The sequence below is a fragment of the Rissa tridactyla genome, chromosome 2 (genome assembly GCF_028500815.1).
Source record: "Rissa tridactyla isolate bRisTri1 chromosome 2, bRisTri1.patW.cur.20221130, whole genome shotgun sequence".
In the NCBI taxonomy this organism is placed as follows: domain Eukaryota; kingdom Metazoa; phylum Chordata; class Aves; order Charadriiformes; family Laridae; genus Rissa; species Rissa tridactyla.
In genome coordinates, this window is record NC_071467.1 from 149,017,592 (window position 1) to 149,040,061 (window position 22,470).

Here is a 22,470-nt window from a genome sequence, read left to right on the forward strand (position 1 = left end):
TCCACATGGGATATTATAATTATTAAAGGTGACCGCAGGCAAAGATAGAGTGCATTACATCACTAGGATATACGGACTGCAAATGTATTTTACACTTAGCTATATTAGAATGACTATTCCTTTAAGTATAGTTTCAAATAATTCTAAAATAAGAGTATACTTTAAGGAGCAGATATATCTTGTCAGTGGTTTAAAATTAGATCACATATTCTGCATGACTGAAATCTGCTCCTTATAGGATGTGCATGCACATGTGTGTGTGGGAGAAAGAAAAAAAGGATCCTCTTTTTACTACTCTTTTCATCTGCACTTTTGAATTCCAAGAGGGAGTTTTATAATAAACCAGAAGGGAATGAATTGTAATTAGGAGATCTTGTTGTGGACCATCTCCTCTAAAATTCACCCTTTTCTAACTGCCTCCTGCCACAAACCCTTCATCCAACAGTAAGATACTGAGCAAGTGAATACCGCCAAAGAAAACGCACAGTTAAACATGTTTAAATGCTTTGCTGAACTAGATGCTGATTACTGAGCATAATGGGCCTACAACTGATGGCTTGTGTGGAAAATCCTAACTACATCTTCAACGCATTTGGGCATTTCCAAAGACTGTTTCAGCAGAGCAGGAGGAAAGCCTGGTGATCGGCCCGTGTTGCTCCGGCTCCACGCAAGTCCTCAGCATGTCAGCGTCAGAAGCCACTGGATTAAGGGCTTAGTTGTGAAGACAGCAGTAGGAATTAGCATCGTGGAGTTAAAAGACAGGTGATGGATAAAACGCCAAGGAAAAAAAGAGGAGGAAAGATTATAGTTACAGAAATATAACCAACCAGCCACTGTAGTTGAAGGAAGAGGGAGGCAGCTCAGTTCCCATTATGGCAGGATGCACCCTGTGTCTGGGCCATGCTGGGGCACGCATGAGGCGGGATGCACCCATGGGGCAGCCCATCCCAGGAGGCCGGGGTGCGTGCAGCTCATGCAGCTCTTCCTGTGGGCCCCAAGAAGGCAAAGTTGTCCATTCCCACCCAAATGCTGTGCTGTCTGTCAAAAGGCTCCCTCTTCCCTACTGGGCGGCTGCGCGGTAGCCCCAGGCGCCCCGGGGGAAGCTGGGGAGCCGGCCTGTGTCTCCGCCGGCACCCACCCCCAGCACCGCTGTAGGCAAGGGTGCCTTCCTCAGGGCGGCAGGCAGCCCTGACAGCCATCAGCCCACGCTCTGCGGATCTCGCCGTAGCCGCCCTCCTCGGTGGCGCCAGGCTTCTCCCGCTCCCCTCACAGCAGAGTGGGAGAGGCGATACCTTCGACACCCGGCGCCCGCCCTCACCCCTCAGCCCCAACGGCCGCTGCCCGCCGCTTCCCGCCCGACCGCCCCCGGCGTGGCTCCACGCCCGGCCAGCAGGTGTCGCTGTTTCCCTCACCGGGCGAGACCCGCGCACCGGCCGGCGGAGCCGCCGCGGGGCCGAGTCCCGGCCACCACCCCCGCTTCGGCCGAGAGGAGAGCGGAGCGAGTGCGGGTGCGGCGGGCGGCCACCCCCCGGCCTCCGCCCCGGGCCGAGCCGGCGGCAGGTGCAGCGAGGTGCCTCGACGCCTCTCGGCGGCGGCAGCACCGCCTCCCTCCGCTCCGCACGGCGCCGTCCTCCTGCCCCGTGAATGGCTGCCGGCTGACTGACAGGCGAGGCGGCCACACAGGGCGGCAGCTGCCTGGCGTACACCTATAAGGGCTGGCGGGGAAGGGGTGCCGGGCGGTGCGGGGCCGCCCGGTGAGCAGCTTTCTAGAGCCGGCGGTCCTCGCTCGGAGAGCTGAGCGGCCGCCCGCGGGCACCCCGCCGATCCCCGCAGCAAGTGGTAGTCCCGCGCCGCGGCCACCCCCCCGCCCTTCTCTCCGGCAGCGGCGCCCGAAGGATGCGGAGCGGTGGAGCGCGGGCGGCAGCGGCGGCGGGGCGCCGCGGGGGGACCCGCCGCTGCGCCGGGCGCGGGCGCCGCCGCCCCTGCGCGCTGCGCCGGGCAGCAGCTCAGTGAGCGCGGTGGCCGCGGCGGGAGGAGGCGCAGCCGGGCTTGCTGCCGTCGCCGGAGGGGCTGGCGGCCGCTCCGCGCCGGCGGTGGGGCTGCGCGGCGCCCCGAGCTGGGGAAGGCGCGGGCGGCGCCGCCGCCACAGGTGACTCGCGGGCCGGGGGCCGTTTCCCGTCCCGCTGCAGCTCGGCCGCCCCTGCGCGTTCCTGCCCCTGCGCCGCGGCCGCCTGCGCGCAGTCCGTCTTCAGCCGCTCCGCCGTGCCGGCGCGACTGGGAGCGCTGGGGGACATGGCTCTGCTCCGGCTCCTTCTCCTCTTGCTCCTCGCCCCTCGGGGGCTCGGGGCCGCCGGCGGCCAAGGGCAGGCGGTGCGCGGCCGGGAGCGGGCGCTCGGAGGGCGGCATCCGATTTACAACCACATCAAGAGCCGGGAGTCTGCGCCGGCCCCGCGGAGCCGCTCTACGGAGAGCACCATCTTGGCGCAGCGGCTCGCCGAGGAGGTGCCCCAGGACGTGGCCTCGTTCCTCTACACGGGCGACTCCCGGGAGCTGCGGCGTGCCAACTGCTCCGGGCGGTACGAGCTGGCCAGCCTCGCCGGCAAGTCGCGCTTCACCTCGCACCCCTCCCTGCACGGCGCCCTGGACACCCTCACCCACGCCACCAACTTCCTCAACGTGATCCTCCAGAGCAATAAGTCGCGGGAGCAGAACTTGCAGGAGGACATGGAGTGGTACCGCGCCTTGATCAGGAGCCTCCTGGAGGGGGACCCCAACATCTCCAGGGCAGCTATCACTTTCAGCACGGAGCCTTTCTCCACCCCCCAGGTTTTCCTCCAGGCCAGCAGGCATGAGAGCCAGGTCCTCCTGCAGGACTTGTCCTCGTCGGCTCATCGTCTAGCCAACGCCTCTGTGGAGACAGAGTGGTTCCACAGCTTGAAGCGCAAGTGGAGGCCACATTTGCACAGGAAGGTCTTAAACACCGGCCCTAAAACTTTGGAGAACAGCTGGAAGAGGCGGGAGAGCTTCACTGCTGATAAGAACCACATCAGGTGGTCCTTGCCTTACCTGGAGTGTGAGAATGGGAATTACAAACCCGGCTGGCTAGTGACTCTCTCAGCAGCTTTCTATGGGTTGCGGCCAAACCTCCACCCCGAGTTCAGGTAGGAGGAGTGTTCCTCTGCTTGCTTTCTATCGAGAAGGGGGTAGGATGGGATTTTGGTTCTTCCCCAGTCCTGGGGAAGGGCATGCTGTGTCTCTGGTCCGCCCTTGCCAGATGGGCTGCTGGGTCACGCCGCAGAGCAACCTCAGGCCTTCCTGTTGAGCTCTACCTTTGTGTGCCTCAGGGAGCTGTTGCTCAGTAAAAGAATCGCTTTCATCTCCATCTGTTTGACAGGGTTTGCTTTCCGTGCTCCCACTGGGATAGGCGTGCATGTGGGATACGTTCCTGGTGTGCTTCTGGTGGGGAGAGGAGAGCAGCAGTTGCCAGTTGTAGCTTATTTCTGCCTGCAAGAGGAAGATGTTTACCGAGGTGTTAATTCTTACTGCACTGCATGATTAAACCTAGCTTGACCCTGGCTATGACTTTTAACTAGCTGGGAGACAGCATCGTTATGCTGGTAAATTGCAATTTCTGGTCTCCAGGGCACATCCACTGTGGGGTGCTCAAGCCTGGTCAGTGGCCAGCATGTTTTTAGGTAAATAAGTGTTTGTGGCTGCAGTTCTGTCGTAGTGCATGTGACTACAACCTGAACTGGCAGTAGGAAAGCTTTCATTGGGACACCCCCCAGTTACATAGCTGTGTAGCTGATACCTGGCATATGTAAAGAATTGCTTATTTTTTTTTATTGCTGTTACTCCCAGGACTTTGCCACTGGGCTGCAACTAGCGGAGAGTAAGATATAAAAAGGCCCATTCTTGTGTCCTTGTATTTTGACAGCAAAGAGGGATCTCTCCAAAAGCGCAACAGCAACCTGCGGTGTGTGGGATGCCAGTTTTTCCCACTGGCACTGGTTTTGTGGTAGGGCTGACGGGTAACTCTATCCCTTGGGGAATGCCCACTGCCCAGAAGCAGCTGGCATTTGTCGGGGGTGGGAGAGGAGCACAGCATTTGCTTTGTGCTGTGGATCAGTAGTGGGTAAAGATAGACAAGAACACAGCAGACACCGAAAAGATTTTTGCCACACCTAGGTGGCGAGGCAATAGCGTTTGTGAACACTGGTTTTCTTGGCTTAGTCTGAAATCCACAGTCTTCGAATAGGTATGAATGCAGTTATGCATCCTTGGGGAAAAAAATAAAAATCTGTTGAATGGAAAGTGGCTGCTTATTTTGCTATTGAATTATTTTTTTATTTTTTCCCCCTGAAATTTTCACACTTATGAGGCTGGCAGGATTAAGGTAAAATGAGCTCATCTGCAGGCTGTTTGTTGCTGAATTCCTCTGAAGACCAAAACCCAAGAATAGCTCTACCGGAGAGCTCTTCTGGACCTTAGCAGAAGGGCCAGAAAAGTTCAGAAATGCAGTGTTTCACACTTGGTGAACTTCAGGATGCAGATGAAAAGCTAGCGTGGGCTTATATTCTCTTGTTGGGGATAGAGATTCACATAACTTGAAGAACCACCAGGCTGGGGGTGGCAGCCAGTAACCAGCTATCTGAGAATTTAGATCTTGATATAAAATTTAACTCAAAAGAAGCTTCTATCTTGACTTCAGTGAAGAGAAAAAAACATGTCTCTTAACTAAAAGAGTGTAAAGCTTCAATCTCAGCTCTGTGCCAAGATCCTGTGATGCCAGGAAGCATCTCCACGGTGTAGGTTTCTGCTGTAGTAGCTCTGGTGTGCAGAATACACCAGGTCTGTTTTGGAGTAACCCTGGCCAACCAAGGAAGGCAACCAGTAGAGGTCCTCCTGGGTGCAGTACAAAGCCCTCCCTTCACTTCCTCATCTTCCTAGCCTCTATTTACCATGTGGGAGTCAGTTCAGTTGAAGAAATAAAATAGTCTGTTGTAACTCTGATATTTTGAAGGGCATCCATTAAGCACATCTAAGCTTGGAGAACTTCTTATTTAGAAGATCTTGCCATGGGATATGCTTTGGAAGTTCAAAGTGTTGTGTTGCTGCTGTACTGAACAGTTAGGACAAAACTAACAAAGTTTTGTTGTATTAAAACCAGAGATGAGTTGGTGCACATTTCTAAGAAAATGGGTCAGTAAGCTTTTGGTAACTATGTCAGGAAGCAGGTGGAAGAAGTACATTTTATATATATATATATAAATATACACACACATTCTGTGTATATAAATATACACACACACGCACATATTCTGGCAAGGCTAAATGATAGTTCTTGTGCTCCTAGTCTGAGGTATGTTACATGAAAGAGGGGCTTCTAATAAAAGCTTAGTATTTGGCATATTGAAAAAGTAACTCTGCAGCTACATAGGACATACTATAAACAAAATACACTTCTCTCAAGACTTGTGGGATGTCTTAATATTTGCACAATATTTCCTATACTTGATAGGTACACAGCCTTAGTGTGAGTTCTTAAGAAATGGTTTAAAGTATAAGCATGTAATATAAAATCTAATGTAGTTATTAGAACACTAGTATCAATTACTATAATGTGCCTCTTGAAATAAGCTTTATTTCCCCTCACCATCTGTCTTTGAGCGACGCAATGGTTTAACTTCAAATTCCTGTTTAAGGCCCATATGGTAAAAAGCAGTATGTATTACTATGTATTAACCTTCATCTTTTGGGAAAGCTACACTGGCTCTCCCAACAAAGTGTCTCTGAACCATCTGTTAGGAAGATGTTAATGGGTCAGTTTACATGCTCTTTACACTTAATAGTCTGGTATGGGGTCATCGATGGTAATTTAGTGTATGCCCCTTTAATATTCTTCTAGCAGTTTATGTGCTTTCTTTTCTGCTGACATTAGGTTTATGGCATGGTACATTAGGGTAAGAGACATTTGGGAACACATTATCTCCATGGAAGAGAGTTCTTTCAGATTACAGAAGGAAAAGCCGTTGCTCCCACTTCTTGGTATCTCTTCTCTTGCAGTAACAGATGGGTAAGTCATGTGGTGTCGCAATGCAAAGAGTTTAATGAAGGCAATACTGATAATTACTACTGGTTATGTTCAGTACACGCTACTACTGCGATGTTGTCAATGACATTCTGAAAGTGCAGCAAAAAAAAAAGCTTTGTTCTTCATGTTGTGAAGGGTTATGGTGCCTTCTGCCAGAGGAAGTGAGTGTTACAGGTGGAGGACTCTCACAAGCAGCTTGCTATCTGTCTTTAATTTCACCCCCCCTTTTCTTCCTAAGAGACGACAGCCAAACTGTCCACAGTAAAGGCTAAGGAAGGTGAGAGAATTTGGTTGTTCAAGTCGTCTTGCCAGTGCTGAGATGAAGTGGAGAAACCAGACAACCTGATTGGGCTGATAAATGTACCAGAAGCTGTCCGGGCCCAGGGGGACCATGTTAGCCCAGTGCAATGCTAAGCTAGTGGCACTGACTGTCTGCAGCTTCACAGCAGTGCTTGCTGGTGTTTTGTTGTCTGCATTCACTGGCCTTTGGTCTGCCCTAAGTGCAGGGAGAGAGCGTTCCCACCTGCGAACAAAATCCAGTGTAGGCTCTCATTCACAGAATCGTAGGGTTGGAAGGGACCTCTGGAGATCATCTAGTCCAACCCCCCTGCCAGAGCAGGTAATTCAGAAATAAGGGTCTGCAGATAATAGAAGTAATCACTTGGTGGTATTAACCATTCCATTCTCCTTGCTTAAAAAGTCTAAGTTGATGCAGTTTGCAGCTAGCATTCACTGTCTAATGTGCCTAATCAGTCTACAACTCTAGTGCTGCAGAGGGTAGAGCATGGTAGTGTTTGTCACTGATCTTCTGTGACCCTCCTCTGCTACTTCTTACTACATGATGAGAATGAACCGTATTCCGTGGCACGTGGTGATCCAGCTGCTCTCTTTGCAGCTCTACTGAGGAAGTGGGAACGTGTGAGAAGCAGCATGTTGTGAGTACGTTTCCTTCTCTAAAAGTACTTACTTGGCCCCTGGAGAGGAAATGGGAGGTTCTCATTGCTTCATCAGTCTAGGAGGCCAGCGGGGAGGATGACCCCTTGATTGGGAAGAAAGATGTGCTAGTAGTCAGCTACTAGGAACATAAGTCTTTAAAAAAAAATAAATTAAAAAAACCAAAAAAAATTAAAAAAAAAAAAAAATCCTCCTCAGGTTACTGAGTCAATCTCCTGCTGACACAAGCCCACTTAATGTCATCAGGTGACCAGTCTCCATCTTAAAGTAGGTGGGTTTTCCTCTTGGCTCTCCAGTCCACTGGCCTAACAGTTGTATAGCTGCTTCTGATTTCTGAGCTAAATTTATCCACAGTCAGTTCTCATCCATTTATTCCTGTTCCAGAACTGCGGTTCTATCTGAAATGGCACTTTTCGCTGGTATTTACTGCCCTGACTTATTTATAGGCAGCAGTCCCTTCTCCACCTTTGTTTACTAGACTGCACACACCAGCTTTCTTTAGTTTCCTGTTATAAGCTCTCTGTTGCCATGGTCCCTCTTCTCAAGTCTTGTTCCAGTATTTCTTGAACGTGGTTAGTCAGATTCATGTGCGGTGTTTCAGCCTTGTGCAATGACATCAATTATCCCCAAACTCTGATGAATGAATTGCTGCTTTTGCAGTTCAAAATGTTCTCTTGCGTGCTGTTCTCATTTTCTTCAATGATGTGTTGTAATATGTCAACATTTTGGGAACTGGTCATTGCTCTCGCACTATTTTTCATCTAGGAGGTCAGAATATCTTTAGGATACGGGGATGTTGTTTTTTCCCTCCTACCACGTTCTAACAAGGTCAAGTAGTTTTTTCACCAAACCTGGGGCAGTATTTGCAACCTTTTTTTAAGGACTAGTGGAAGAACGCAATGGAATAATGGCTGTTTTGGCAGAAAGGTACACAATCAGCAAGCTGAGTAATATTTTTTTTTTTTTCCTGAATGATGATGTGTTCTGGAGCATTTGCAGATAACACTTGACTCAGCCAAACTTCAGAGTGAAGTTACTTCTTAATATTTTTTTTTGTCTTCCTGACATTTGCTACTTCTCTCAATTATTGGAAAAGTGCACAGATTAATCTTTATTTTACAGTTAAATTTAGCCGCTTCTTCCCTAAAGGCAGTGTAACGTAGTGATTTCCTGTGTACAGGAACGATGACTTGGACCACTCCAGTGTTAGGCCATAATGGGGCTCTTAGTTAAGGAAACATTATTGAAGGCAAATTAAACCATGGATGTAGAATTATCTATGACAAATAACTAATTTGTTAGGGAATATAAGTGACTTCATCTTCTGCTAAATATTTCACAGCTATTAAATTGTTTGGCAAAATAACCATAAATGTAGACGTAAAAAATTTGTAAAAATTAGTAACTCTTTCCTTTAAATATGGTTTAATTTTTTCCTTTAGCCCCTTTTTTTAGCTTCCCTGCTAAATTATCTTTAGTCTCCGTAGTGAACTAAGAAATAAAATTAATTTTAACTGTTTAGGGAGACTTTCTCATTTTTTGTGACATGATACATTAGTTGTATAATCCTGAAAATATTTTAAAATTGTGAGGCTGACATTTTTTCTATAACACGCCCTGGCCCATATAACATGATTGAAGGTGTGGGTGGATTTAGAACAGATTTTAAAAATGAAAAGGAATAATTTATTTCGTAGAACTTCTGAAAGTCTTAAATTTATATTCCTGAAAAGAGGTGAGAACAAAGAAACATCATCCTATGACTTACTGTCTGCTTACAGAAACCCCCAGTATGTTTTAATTATTCTGTAGACAACCAATTATGTCTCTGCCTTTTTTGTATGAGGTCATGGATAAGGATAGAAAACTGGATGGTGATGAAACAAAAGGAATAATAAATAGGGATTTCTTTTTTAGAAGCATGATTCAGCTTTCTTCACTATTGGAGAAACAGAAGTGGGTCTTTGAAGGAAGAAGTTAAATATGGCCAGGAGAGGATTGAAACACATGCTGCATTTATGTACACGCTTACCTAGCACATGGTAAGTTGCAATAAAAGGAACTAGCTTTTGGGGTCAAACTGCTCTTTCCACTCCTCTGTTCTCTACCCTCACCCCCCTTGGGCAAGGCTTCCAGCACAGCAGGGTATCAAAGTGCTTTTGAAGGGAATGGATGTGTGACAGTCCTTACTATCTGAGATCCAGCCCCAGGACTGTCACCTCCTATTTTGTCTGTTCGTGATCCTGGGCTGAGATAGAGAAATGTTCCTAAAGATAAGAACAAAAGCATGGCTGTGTTAGTTCAGATGAAAGGCTTAGCTAGCCCCCTCTCCAAAAGCAGCTTCTCGAAGGTACTTACAGAAAAATAAGTGCAGGTGCTAGATTCTCCTATCTTGGTTATATCCCGTTTACAAATAATAAGCAATAAAAAAAAATAATTGTATTTCAGACTCTATCCGAATGAGTGTTGATATTAAGTATGGATTAGACTGATGTCCATGATTCTAATCCACTTTTTAACCCATTTTTGTCTTCTGCAATGTAGTTTGGCATTAGATTCCATAATATAATTATGAACTGGTCTGAGAAAAGAAATTATTTTCTGTTTTTTAAATTTGTTCCACGAATCTAAATTTTTTGGGAGATCCCGTGTTCTTGTGATTCAAAAAAAAAAAAATCACTTTGGAAAGTGCTCATTCATCTTCTGTGTCAGTCAGATTTAGTTGTGGGTTATACTGAGTATTTTTGTCACCTGCAAATTATGTCATGGGTCGCCCATTTGCGGTCGCTTGTGAATGTGTTTTGCAAAGAAGGGAGAGTTGTGGTGCCCAGCTTGTTAACCTGCCTGCATGTGAAAGCTGACTTTTGTCATGTTGATTCTCTCAAGAGTGGCTCAAAGGATGGAACCTGCCTGGCTCTAAAGTTTGCGGTGGTGAAAATAATTTGTTTTCTGCAAAGGCTGACTCTGCTCCAGCATTTTTGATATTTTGGTGGTCTGTTGGCCTTACAGACTCTACTTCAGGCTTCCTTTTTCTGAGGTATTTTAAAAGCTTTTAATTAGTGGAGCCTATGCTTTTAACATGCTGCTTCTAAAAATGTCTTTTGGTTTTGTCTTATGTTTTTGTAGTTTTGTATGTTCCTTGCCCAGGTTTATGTCTCTCCATTTTCCTTTTTATTTTAATGTTGACTTCCACTTACTTTTCAGTTTTAAAATTCTGTTATTGCCTTTAAACAAATCTTCAGTGTCAGAAGATTGGGTATAGTGAGGCTGACACCATCTCTCCTGTGTAGGATCCTTCTAATTCAAAAGCTTTTTTTGTTCCTTATATCATTTTTTTTTCTTTATATAGCTTTCTGTACTATTCCTTAAGGCCCTCTCTTTGCACCTGTCTCTTTGACCCCATGGATAGTAATGGGAGCATTTAAAAAAAAAAAATAAAAATGCTGATTTCTTATTCAATGGCTTGAATTTGTCTCTAAGGCCTTTTTTTTATAGGGAGAATCTAATGTAAGTGGTACCCCACCATCACTGACACCTTGCATTCCTAGACAAGGTGATCTTTGTACCAGCAAGTTGAACATCCTCAAGCAAAAAAAAAAAATCACCACCCCTCAAAGTATCTAGGAAGCTCTCTGACTAAACTGCAGGGAAATCCCCAGAGAGGCAGCACTGTGTGCCATAAATCTGAAGGCAGATTTAAATCTGAAATAATTCTTCAGACAACAGAGGATTCAGCTTTAAGTATGCTGCCCTTATAGTACTGTGCCAAATGGCCTAGAGGGATTTTCTTTGCAGGTGAATCTTAATTCATGTGCCCACACTACTATACCTTGCTCTTCAGTTAAGTTTATTTTTATTGAAAGCTGGTTCTCCTGTGAAAATGTGTGCTGAAAAGCAGCAGTCATGCTATGGCTGAGGAATTGGGCAAGTCTGTACTATTAGTAAGAAATTAGTGGTAACTGGGTGATCAGATCAAAATCACGTTGTATGTAATGTCCCAGTAGCTTTTTGTGAATCTGGCTGGATATGAAGAGGTAATAGTTTTAAAAATGTCTAATCGATGCAGAATCTGAAATCTTAACTTTCAAAAGCAACTTGAACCTGCTGATTCCCAATAAGACTTATGGCTGAAAGTCACTAGTGAATTTGACACAGGATTTTTTTTTTTTTGGATGCTGATGGTACATTGAAGGAGCCTCAGGTGTCAGGTAGTATCCACTGTTTGAAAATGAATATTCTTGAAAGTGTCAACCTCCAAAATGAGAATGGTTAGAAAAAGTATCTGCTCTAAAAACATTGGCTGTACTAATTACAGTATGTATTTATATAGAGGCATGGGCATTTGCAGATTTGGGATGGCTGTAGAAAGTTTGTTTTTCTTATCTCCTTGTTTTGTGGTAAGGAGGACTTATGAAGGACAGCATGTAGGGGTGAGTGAATATGGCAGCAATAATTTAGGCAGGCATTTACATTTGGGGGATGATGTCTGCTTCAGTTTGTGATAACCATGCCTTATACCTTAATTATAGCTGCTTGCAGTGCTTACAGGTACAAAAATAAGTGTACAAACTTAGAAGACAAACTTTGAATGCCTGTGATGACCTCTGTGCCACAAAGCTTCTGAAGATCTAGAGGACAACGATATTATTTATCATCGTTTAGATGTTGGCAGGCTATTATTCTGTGCAGTCCTGGCTTAAGCTGGCTGGGTGAAAGAGAACACGTTCCTTCTGCTTTTTTAATGGTGTAACAGTACAGGCAAAAAAAAAATCCTTCTGTAGATATAGATTTTTACAACATGTTGTTACAATGAGATATTATAACTACTGAAACTATCAAGAATAGCTAGTAGGTTGGAAAAATAAGCTTAAATCAATTTCTGGCACAGATTTCAAGGCAAATAGCATGCCAACAAACAGTGGTACTGGAAATTAAGACAGACATGAAAGCCTCTTAAATCAAACCTCTGACCTGACAAAATCCTTGATGACATCGTTCTTCAATGACTATGTATTCTGTACAATTCAACTAATTCTTTCTTAACTACATGTTAAACATGAACTTGCAATCCTTAAGTATCTTTTTTCCTGTAAGGATAATAACATTGTGGCGAAACCCAAATATTTATTGTTATAAGGAGATTAACAAAATATACTTACTTGCCAGATGGTCCACAATTACCAGTAATATTGTTATTAACTTACTACTGTGGCTTGGGTTCAGCCAGGCAGTGTTGTCAGTGTGGATGAATGTGTTATGCTGATGAGTTTACTCTTATACCACTGATATGTCTTGATGGCTTCTATCAAGATAGCAGAGCTGCAGTTATTCCCAGTTAGTTCAATAAATATCACATTTACAGGCAGCTGGTCTGTATACATTCTAGGAGGATGTGTTCTTCCATATGTTCTATTTTCTGAATGCTGAATCAAAAATAACTGAAAGTGTGGGTGGCTAAACAGGTTGTGCCAGCTGCTGTATTAATCACAGATGAATTTCGGAAATATATCATGTACATATAGGTGTAGTCTTTGTGTAATAATGGTGGGGTACAAGTCTGAGATGGTGGAGATTTTTAAAATGGCAAAGCATCCCAAATGAATGCAGTAAGTCTTGTACCAAAAAGTCTTGTACCATCACGATGCTTTCTGTAAATGTCACATGTATGCCTAAAGAGACTTTTTTTTTTTTTTGGAAACCATTATATCCTCAAGTAGCCGCAGACCAGTTACTACCTCAGCAGAACTGTGATGTTACCATAAAGCATGAACATGTATTGCAGACATCTAGTGAAAAAAGAATAACATGCACCATGGGGGGGGGGGAAATAGAAAGCCTATGGTAGATTATAACTGTCAAGAGAGATTGCTTTCATATGCCTGCTTCTGGACTGTACTGTGATTCCTTCCTGGAGACTTTCACCCCAGGAATTCATAAAGCTCTGAGAAAAGGAAAAAGGAGAACAACTTAATCATATCAGAAGTTCAGGTTGTGCTACAGAAGAGCTGCAGACAGGAGAAGAGTGTAGGCAGAATTGATTGTATTGAGTTCATGAAGACTGAGTTTTGTGAAAGGCAAATGTTCTTGTAAGAAAACTTTAAACTCAAAAGAATCAAAGGGATAATGCATTCAGTTTCAAATAGAATAATTTTGTAGTGTTTGTGGAAGAAGTATTGTGAAAATTTTTTGAAATTAGATCATTTTCAGGTCTGCATGGCATAAAAGGGAGCTCCTGACAAAACTAAAGCATAAAATGAAAGTGCACAAGAGGTGGAAACCGGGTCAGGTAATCCGGGGAGAATATGAAGACGTGGTCTGAGCATGACTGTGACCATGAACATGAGCATCTTGTATCAGAAATAGTGTGGCCAGCAGAACTAGGGAGTAATCGTCCCCCTGTACTTGGCACTGGTGAGGCCCCACCTCGAATACTGTGTTCAGTTTTGGACCCCTCACTACAAGAAAGACATTGAGGTGCTGGAGCGTGTCCAGAGAAGGGCAATGAAGCTGGTGAGGGGTCTGGAGCACAAGTCTCATGAGGAGCAGCTGAATGAGCTGGGGTTGTTTAGCCTGGAGAAAAGGAGGCTGGGGGGAGACCTTATGGCCCTCTACAACTACCTGAAAGGAGGCTGTAGTGAGGTGTGGATCTGTCTCTTCTCCCAAGTGATAGGATGAGAGGAAATGGCCTCAAGTTGCGCCAGGGGAGGTTTAGATTCGGTATTACGAAAAATTTCTTCACTGAAAGGGTTGTCAAGCATTGGGACAGGCTGCCCAGGGAAGTAGTTGAGTCACCATCCCTAGAGGCATTTAAGAGACATGTGGACACGGTGCTGAGGGACATGGTTTAGTGGTGGATTTAGCAGTGTTACATTTATGGTTGGACTCAATGATCTTAAAGGTCTTTTCCAACCTAAATGATTCTATGTTTCTATGATTCTATGCACAGGTGGGGTTAGGGAAACCAAAGCCCATATGGGGCTGAATCTGGCAAGGGACATGAAGGGCAACAAGAAGTACACAGGTAGCAAAACTGGGACTAGGTGGAATGTGGGCGGGCTGCTGAATGGGGCAGTGGACTTTGTGACATAGGACTTGGAAAAGGCCAAGGTACTTGATGTCTTACAAGGACTACAGGCTGATCGGCCTCACCTCAATCCCTGGGAAGGTGATGGAGCAAATCTTCCTGAAAACCACTTCTAAAACACGTGAAGGAGAAGAATGTCATTGGGAGTAGCCAGCATGGGTTTATGAAGGGGAAATAGTGTTTAACCAACCCAATAGCCTTCTGTGTATAGATGACTGGAGTACAGCTGGAGTCCAGTCACTGTTAATATGCTGGAACGAGTTCTGTTTAACATTTTCATTTGGTGGCCTGGACAATAGGGTAGGGTGTGCTCTTAGCAAGTTTGTAGATTATAAAAGTTGGGAGGAGTGGTTGAGAGACCAGATGGTTGTGTTGCCATTCAGGGGGACTAAAACAGGCTGGAGAAATGAGCAAAGAAGAACCTCGTCAAGTTCAGCAAAGGGAAATGCCAAGTGCTGCACCTGTGGAGAAATAACGCCATGCACCAGTACAGGCTGGGGGTTAATGACTGGAAAGCAGCTTCGCAGAAAAGGCCTGGCAGGTTCTAGTGGACACCAATTTGATGTGAACCACCAATGTGTGCTTGTGGCAAAGACTGACAGCCTCCTGGTCTGTGAGAGGAAGAGCATTGCCAGCTGGTTGAGGGTGGTGATCCTTCCTCTTTACCCAGCCTGGTGGTGCCCCTTCAGGAGTGCTGTGTCCACTTCTGGGCTCCTCAGTATACAAGAGACATGGATGTACTAGAGTGAGCCTAGTGAAGGGTCACAAAAATGATTAAAGATTGGAGCACCTCACAGACAGGAAGGGTTGTGCAAGCTGGGACTCTTCAGCCTGGGGAAGAAAGGGCTCCTGGGGCATCTTACACGTGTGTGTAAATACCTGATGGAAAAGCGTAAAGGAGACAGAGCCAGATTCTTCTCAGGGGTAGTGTGTGACAGGACAGAAAGTACAAGAGGCACAAATTGAAATCCAAGAAATTCCATTTAAACATCAGAGAGCTTTATATAACGCTGTGAGGGTGGTCAGACGCTAGATCAGGTTTCCCAGGGGTGGTGAAGTCTCCATTATGGGAGGGTATTAAAAAAAACAACTGAACTGAGCATGCTTTGAGCAAATGGTTGGACTGGATGATCACAAGAGGTTTCTTTCAATGACAGACGTTGTATGAATCCATGATTTCCACATCTATTAGGAACAAAATAATTGTATTGAAAAGTTTCCAAGGGATACAAGTTAGTTAATCAATTCAGATGTGAAAAATCCAGAATTATATTTCCTCTCTCTCCAGTACACAGCTCTGAGCGTTAGGATGTTATCCTGCTTTCTGCCTCTTGGTCCACTAGAACATGCCACTAGTTCTTCAGTTTGCAGCATGTCTGGTACAAGGTCATACTCAAATGCTTGCTCAGTACGCTTACTGTCTGCAATTCCTCTGGCTCATACGTGTTGTCTTTCTCACAAGTAACCTCTAGGTAAGTTTTCTTTTGAAAATGTTTATATGCCTTTATACTGACACCGTGCTTCTACAGGGCCTGCTTGTGATACCACACAGCAAACTCTTAAGGTGTTTTTCCTCTCCTAGCGGTGATTAGTTTACCCTTAATTTGCAATCTGTACCTCTCTCTTCATGGAAGTGTTTGCAGAGGGAAAGCGGAGTTTCCCTTCCTACCAGTTAAAAACAAAATGTGCACAAGGGAAAAGGTTTCCCTGTAAAGGAAATAAAGACCTACTTCCCTAAGGTGCTTGAGAGTCTCCCAGGTGAATCTGTTGCAGTCTTAATAAGGATGAATCATCACTGTTTTTCCTACTGCATAAACTGATTTCTTTAGAGTAATCAGAATGATGCTAATGCTTGAGCAACCCTTGCCAAAGTGCCAGGTGTATAACATGAACTGGGAGAGCAAGGACTAGTGTTGGTCCTGGTCCCGATGCCTGTTTGATGCCTGTATGCAGCCACGGTGAGATTGTTCATGTGCAGAACAGGTCCTGTCCCCAGACCGCATGCTAATTTTTATGCTCAGAAAGGTCCAGAAAATACTAGAAGCCTACCTGGTGGGATCTGCACATGACCAGATGAGGAATTAGTTATCTCCACTCCTACGAGCATCTGAGATGGATACCTTGGTATCAGGTTAAGATAAACTTGTAATCCACTGACATCAACGTTTTATAAAGAGTTAGTTTGTACAGTACAGCAGTTTTTCCCTTGAGGTCATTGGTCACCTGGAACATGGAAAAAACAGTTCATTGGGGCGGAAGTGTAGTTTTAGCAGTCCCTGGATAAGCTGTTGTTCCAAACAAGAGTGGAAAGGCACAAAGCTATAAACTAAAAATACTTCTGAATATTCTAGAAGTGTGGTGTATACTCTTTCAAACTGAACTTACTAGAGCCAGTACTTAAATATTTCAGGTCATTTCTAAGTGTGCTCAGCATCGGATTACTTAGCTTCTAGGCAGGAGACAGAGGGGGATGAAGTGCACCTGTACTGTCTAGCTTCCTACTGGCTATCCTACATAATTTCCTAATGCATTCTTCTTCAGATCACTAAAATTGTGTACTTGTGTTTCTCTAATGACTATATAGCGTGTCTGAAGATGAATGTCCAAATATAGCTGTTGTGGTTGTACTGGGGCCAGGTATGAGGGAGCAGTATTGTCTTGGTTTTGATCAAGCTCGCGCTCTTATTCCTGTTCTGATTTTGTTCATAAGTGGCCTCTCAAATATATGACTCTAACTCTTGTATTATTATTCTTATTTATTTATTTATTAGTGTTCTTATATGTACTGAGCTTTAATTAAAAGGGGCAACATGCCTTGAGGTGAGTGAGGTGTTCTTGAGACAGAGGTTGGGCCATGCCCTTTGTTGGTAGTCCACAGCCTGAAAGGAGGGATGATGCTGTTTGTAGTTGTGGAAGTTCAGACTGTGGAAATCAAAACTTTTGTCTAAAGTGGCTGAAAAGTTTAACTTAAAAGAAGTGGTATCCTAGATTTAAGAAATCAGTCCAGGGCATGCATCTGTTACAAGTAAGTCCGTGCAATGATCCAACTACCAGAAGTTCCGTACTGACATTTTTGTTAAGTCCAGGCAGCAGCAAAGCAGTCACAGATATGTGCTCTCACAAGATGATGCTATAAAAGTTCTATGTCCAAAGGAATTCTGGAAGTTATTTTAGAGAGAATAAGGAAATTTTTGAGGCTTTTTTTTAAGATATGCAACTACAGTCTTAGAGGTTTTTTTTTTTCTTCTGGTGATTTCTGAGTTATTTATAAAATAGGGTGTTTGCTTTGAAATTAATAGAATTATAGAATCATAGAATCATAGTGTTGGAAGGGACCTCTGGAGATCACCTAGTCCAACCCACCTGCCACAGCAGGGTCACCTGGAGCAGGTTGCACAGGAATGCGTCCAGGCGGGTTTTGAATGTCTCCAGAGCTGGAGACTCCACCACCTCTCTGGGCAGCCTGTGCCAGTGCTCTGCCACCCTCAAAGTAAAGAAGTTCCTCCTCATGTTTAGGTGGAACTTCCTATGCTCAAGTTTGTGCCCATTACCTCTTGTCCTGTCCCCGGGCACCACTGAAAAGAGCCTGGCCCCATCCTCCTGACACCCACCCTTTAAGTATTTATAAGTGTTGATAAGGTCCCCCCTCAGCCGTCTTTTTTCCAGACTGAAGAGACCCAAATCCTTCAGCCTTTCTTCCTAAGAGAGGTGTTCCAGTCCCCTAATCATCTTGGTAGCCCTTTGCTGCACCCTCTCCAGCAGTTCCCTGTCCCTCTTGAACCAGGGAGCCCAGAACTGGACACAGTGCTCCAGGTGCAGCCTCACCAGGGCAGAGTAGAGGGGGAGGATGACCTCCCTTGACCTGCTGGCCACACTCTTCTTGATGCACCCCAGGATGCCAAATTGGGTTCTTAGCTCTTCATTCAAAAAAATTTCTGAGGGAAACTGTTGATAATGAAAACTTGAGTGTTCGTGACATAGAGCTGATATAGCTCAGACAGTCCTTGAGGACCTGTGTGTGTAGGAAACTTTTTTATTTCTTTTTGGTTTCACAGACATCAATGTCCTTCTACTCCTGGCTTGCGCTGTCCTTCTGATGTTGTGTCATGTGTTAGACCAGCGCTGGCTGGCAGCGATGGGGAGAGAGGGATCTGGGTGCCTGCTGGAGGTGCTGAGCTGTGGAGGAGAGGATTAAGGTTGCTGGAGATGAGGTTTTGTCTGGGGAGAGTATGGAAAAAGGCTTTTGCCCAGTGGTTTTGGCAAATAGCATTCCCTGGAGCAAATGGAAGGATGCCATTGTCACTGGGCATGGGGGTGAGGTGCAGCTCCTGGTAGTGCACTCAGGCAGCTTGATGGCCTCGGAAAAAGTAGTGCAGGTCGTTCATTGTATTTATTTTAGTTCTTTGCTGCATTGTAAAATGTGAAGGGCATTAAATTGTTTGAGTGTATAACTTATTCTTACCTGCCGCCTTACACTTAGCGTGTTAGATTTACCATGCTCTTGTCATAATACATCTCAGTAAGGTCTGGCATAGGAATGTGTCTCTGCAATTGTGGCTTCATGAACACAAAACTTCTCTTTTTTTTAGACATTTCATCAAATTCCATATTTAGAAGAAAGATGTAGTACTGCTTTGCAGGCTACAGCATCATAAAGAAGTTTAACCTATTTCTGTGGTCGCTGTGTTCAAGGCTGTTTCTCTCTCTTTTCAGGGGTGTTGTCAAAGTTGACATCAATCTGCAGAAGGTGGACATTGACCAGTGTTCGAGTGAGGGGTGGTTCTCGGGGACACACAGGTGTCATCTCAACAATTCTGAGGTATGTCTGTCCCTAAGGGACTGAGCTAGTCTTCAATAACAAGTCTCTCCACTATGAATAATTTTTTTTAGTATAAATGCTACCTATTTTATAGACTTTGAAGGTGGTTTGTAGGTTGAAAAAATCTTTCTGTGCAAGGCATTACAGCGCGTGCGCCTGCTTTTCAGGAATATTGGTGTTAAATAAAACAGAAGCTAAGTTATTGTGCAGAAATAACGATTATAGGGAAAAAGAAAATTACCAGTGAAATAATTTATGAAGTTCTTCTTGGAAGTCAAACATAAATCTATGATCTATGATTTATTTTACACTCAAAATGAAAATAGGCTTTTGATGTCACTTTTGACTGGACAGCCTTGCAAAATACAGTAAAAGTAGCTCAAACGCTTATAATAATTATTCAGAAAAACACAGTCCCTTGGTAGAATGATGCAGAATAACAGCCAGAATTGGATACTGTAAATCTTTCCTAATAGAAATGCCAACATTTTGACAGAGCTGACTAAATGTTTCTCTTCAGCTCCTTCCTGCTTCCCCTTTCTTCTGAAGGTCTGTGTCTGGCTCCGTCTGTCAGCATATTGTAGATCACTCAGCCTGGCCAGTCGTATGTATTCAATAAATACTTTAAAATTTTAAAGTATTAAAAAAAACTTTAAAACAAAATACATTCAATGATTTTCCTTTTTATTATGGCATATGATGTTGTTTTTGAAGGCAGCCATTTGCCTTCTGTGAGGGTAGGCACCTCATGTACTTCCGTGCTTTCAGAAAGGACAGTTAAAATGTAGGGAAAGTTGACAGTTGCCTACCAGAAGTCAGGAGATGTTTGCCTAATTTATTATAAAATGCTGATTTATCAAAGCCAAATCTAAATTTAGGAAAAGATTTGATTTTGATGAATTCACCTACTAACACTTTTGAGCAAGAAAAACTTGTAAACATCCTTTTTGGTGTTTTTCACTTGTTTTTTTTTTGTTTTTTTGGTTTTTTTTCTTAAAATAAGAACTCAAATAGTCTTTGATAAAGACCAATTTTAAATGAAATATTTCTGCAAAGGAAAAAAAAAGGTTTTTTTGTTTTCTTTGCAAGTACTGTTTGACTTCTGAATTCAAGGCAACACTTTTTTTAATATCTCATGTTTCTTCCTAGATGAAAGTACTGTTTCCCATGAGATCCGATAACCTTGATTTTTAATATATGCTAGTTATATTGCATGTGATTATATATTTTGGCAAGTGCTCCTCCTTTTCCTAATGTCTTATGAGCAAAATTGTCTGCAGAGGGGTGGGACTATAAGTTGCATCTCTTCCTGCAACCAAGAAGAAAAAGGGGAAAAAAAAAACCCACCCTATGAGAAGACTTAGAAAAGCCAAGGCAAAAGTAAAATGGAGAAAATGAAGAAAGATCAATGGTGGGCTTTAATGCACCTTTGGTCTGGTTCAAAGCCCATTTGCTGTAATGGGCTCTGAATCATGCTCTGTATTCTTAACATAAAGGAAAACAGAATCTGAGTCCAATCAGACTGGATATAATTCCACAATTACACTTCCCTTCCAAATCTAAGTCTTTAAGAGTGTGTCCTGGACAGAACAATGCAAAAAGCTACTCTCTCTGGAAGAGTTTGTTGGAGAAGGGGGGGAAATAAAAGTACTTTTTTTCACTCTTCACAATTCATTTTCATGGGAGTAAAAAGTAGGTTTTATTTCTCTGTAGAATTCACTCTGATTATGAAAAGGGGTTTTCTTCATGAATATGACATGCAGTAAAATCTACCTTCCATTTTATTATTATTTCACATGAGGCAAATGGAATGTCAGTTAGGGAACCGAGTGCAGAATGAAATTCTGCATGAAAGACAACCTTAAGGGTTATAGAAAGTTTTCTGTGACTTGCAAAAAACCACTTTAATTCCACAGTCTTTAGTATCTCAGGGGGCAAGATGGAAAATCTCACCTCTATGATTTGGTCTTTTACCGCGCGTGAGAAACTGAGGTGGCTGTCGTGGACCACTGATGCAGGGTGTGAGTCTCCACCAGTTTTGAGCCAGGACTGGGTTTTCGGCATTCTGGGCTTCGTTTTCCTGCTGAGAGGGGAGTGGGTGTTTCCTGTCTGTTGAAAGAGAGCATAACATTTATTTTACTTCAAATGTACGTTACAGATCAATTCTTGATGTTAGGATTCTGGGGTGTGTTGTTGTAAAGCTGGCTGTGCTCAAATAAGGGTCTTTGCAGAGCTTTTATTTACCAGACTCACTTGCACTGGTTTTTTTTTTACTTTTTTTTTTCTGTCCCTGTTTATTCTGTATAGTGTTTTCCTTGTTCTCTAGAGCTAGCAAAGACAGCTCTATATATTTACAGTAATATTTTTTTTTTTATACAGCACTTCTGCTACTGTTGAGTCCAACCTGATATATCAGTATAAAACCAGAGCTACTTTGTGCTGTTTTGACAGTAGGAAGCACTACATTTGCTGATGTTACAGAGGATGTTTTATTTTTCATACTGGACAGTTGCATGTTTTTGTTTTAGTAAGCCTACTGTGATGTTGTAGTCCATAAGTGAGTTCCTGTGATGCAAAAAGCAATTAAAAGATACATTCCAGGGCAGAAGTTCTTTAATGAATGATGCAGTGTATGTGAGAGTGGCTTGTGTTCACACCTTGAGGTGTTAATAACACGGGTAAGGAGATGAATACCACTTCATAAATGGCTTTTCAACTTGTATGTAGAGCAGAAACCTGCCAGCTGTTCTTCCTTCTCCATGGCACTTATTAGAGTGTTAAATCAACAAGGCTCTCATGGCTAAGAGAAGGATATCTAAGTAATACAAACCTCCGCCAAAATGGAACTTGAAGGCAGGGAGTGCCTTTCCTTATTGCACCTGAAGAGGATGAGACTCCTTGCTTAATAACAGTGACCCTGGGAATGGGGAGTTGCTGATAGAATCTACAGAAAAGCTTTTTTTCTCCTTTTACCCTGTGGTCACCACTTCAGGAGAGCTCAGTCTGACAGGGACTTCTCTTCTTTCTTTAGAAGCCGGTCCCATATGCTGCTTTTCACACTTTGTTTCGCTGGAATCTACCCTGTGGAATATGGGTAAATTACATACTTGTGCAACAATGCTTTCCACACAGTTTGCCTTATAAGTGCTAATGAATTATATTCCCCATCCTCTCTTTTATCGTCTTAGAGGCAGAGACAGAAATACCTGCTGATGCTGGAATGCTCTGCCCCAGATTGCAAAGTCTGTCTCCAGCAGACTATGGAACAGAATGGGGATCTCTGAATTTCCAGTTCTGCTTGTTAAACCCTTCTTCCTCTCTTTAGTTTTGTTAGGTGACTTGAGCATTTAGTGCAGCGTAGCCTTTCCACGGACCATTCGGGAAGTCTTTGCCATAGTGAATTTCTGATTTGGCTCTGAAAGTCTGTTTACTGCGTAGCCCATACTATGTGGCCAGGCTACCAGTGCCATTATATCTAAGGCATAAAGCTCAATATTTCAGAGATACAACTCCCCTCTT

General features: G+C 44.0%; 1 protein-coding gene across 2 annotated transcripts in view; it reads left to right on the plus strand.

The window, feature by feature from the left end:
• The first annotated feature begins 2,178 nt into the window (after positions 1 to 2,178).
• GPR158 (G protein-coupled receptor 158) overlaps positions 2,179 to 22,470 on the plus strand; it is a 211,193-nt gene continuing 190,901 nt past the window's right edge. For both annotated transcript variants that reach the window (XM_054192154.1, XM_054192155.1), the window contains exons 1-2: positions 2,179 to 3,161; positions 18,846 to 18,951. In XM_054192154.1, the coding sequence (XP_054048129.1) occupies positions 2,293 to 3,161; positions 18,846 to 18,951 (975 nt within the window). In that variant the 5' untranslated portion in view covers positions 2,179 to 2,292. The remainder of the gene's footprint in view (positions 3,162 to 18,845; positions 18,952 to 22,470) is intronic.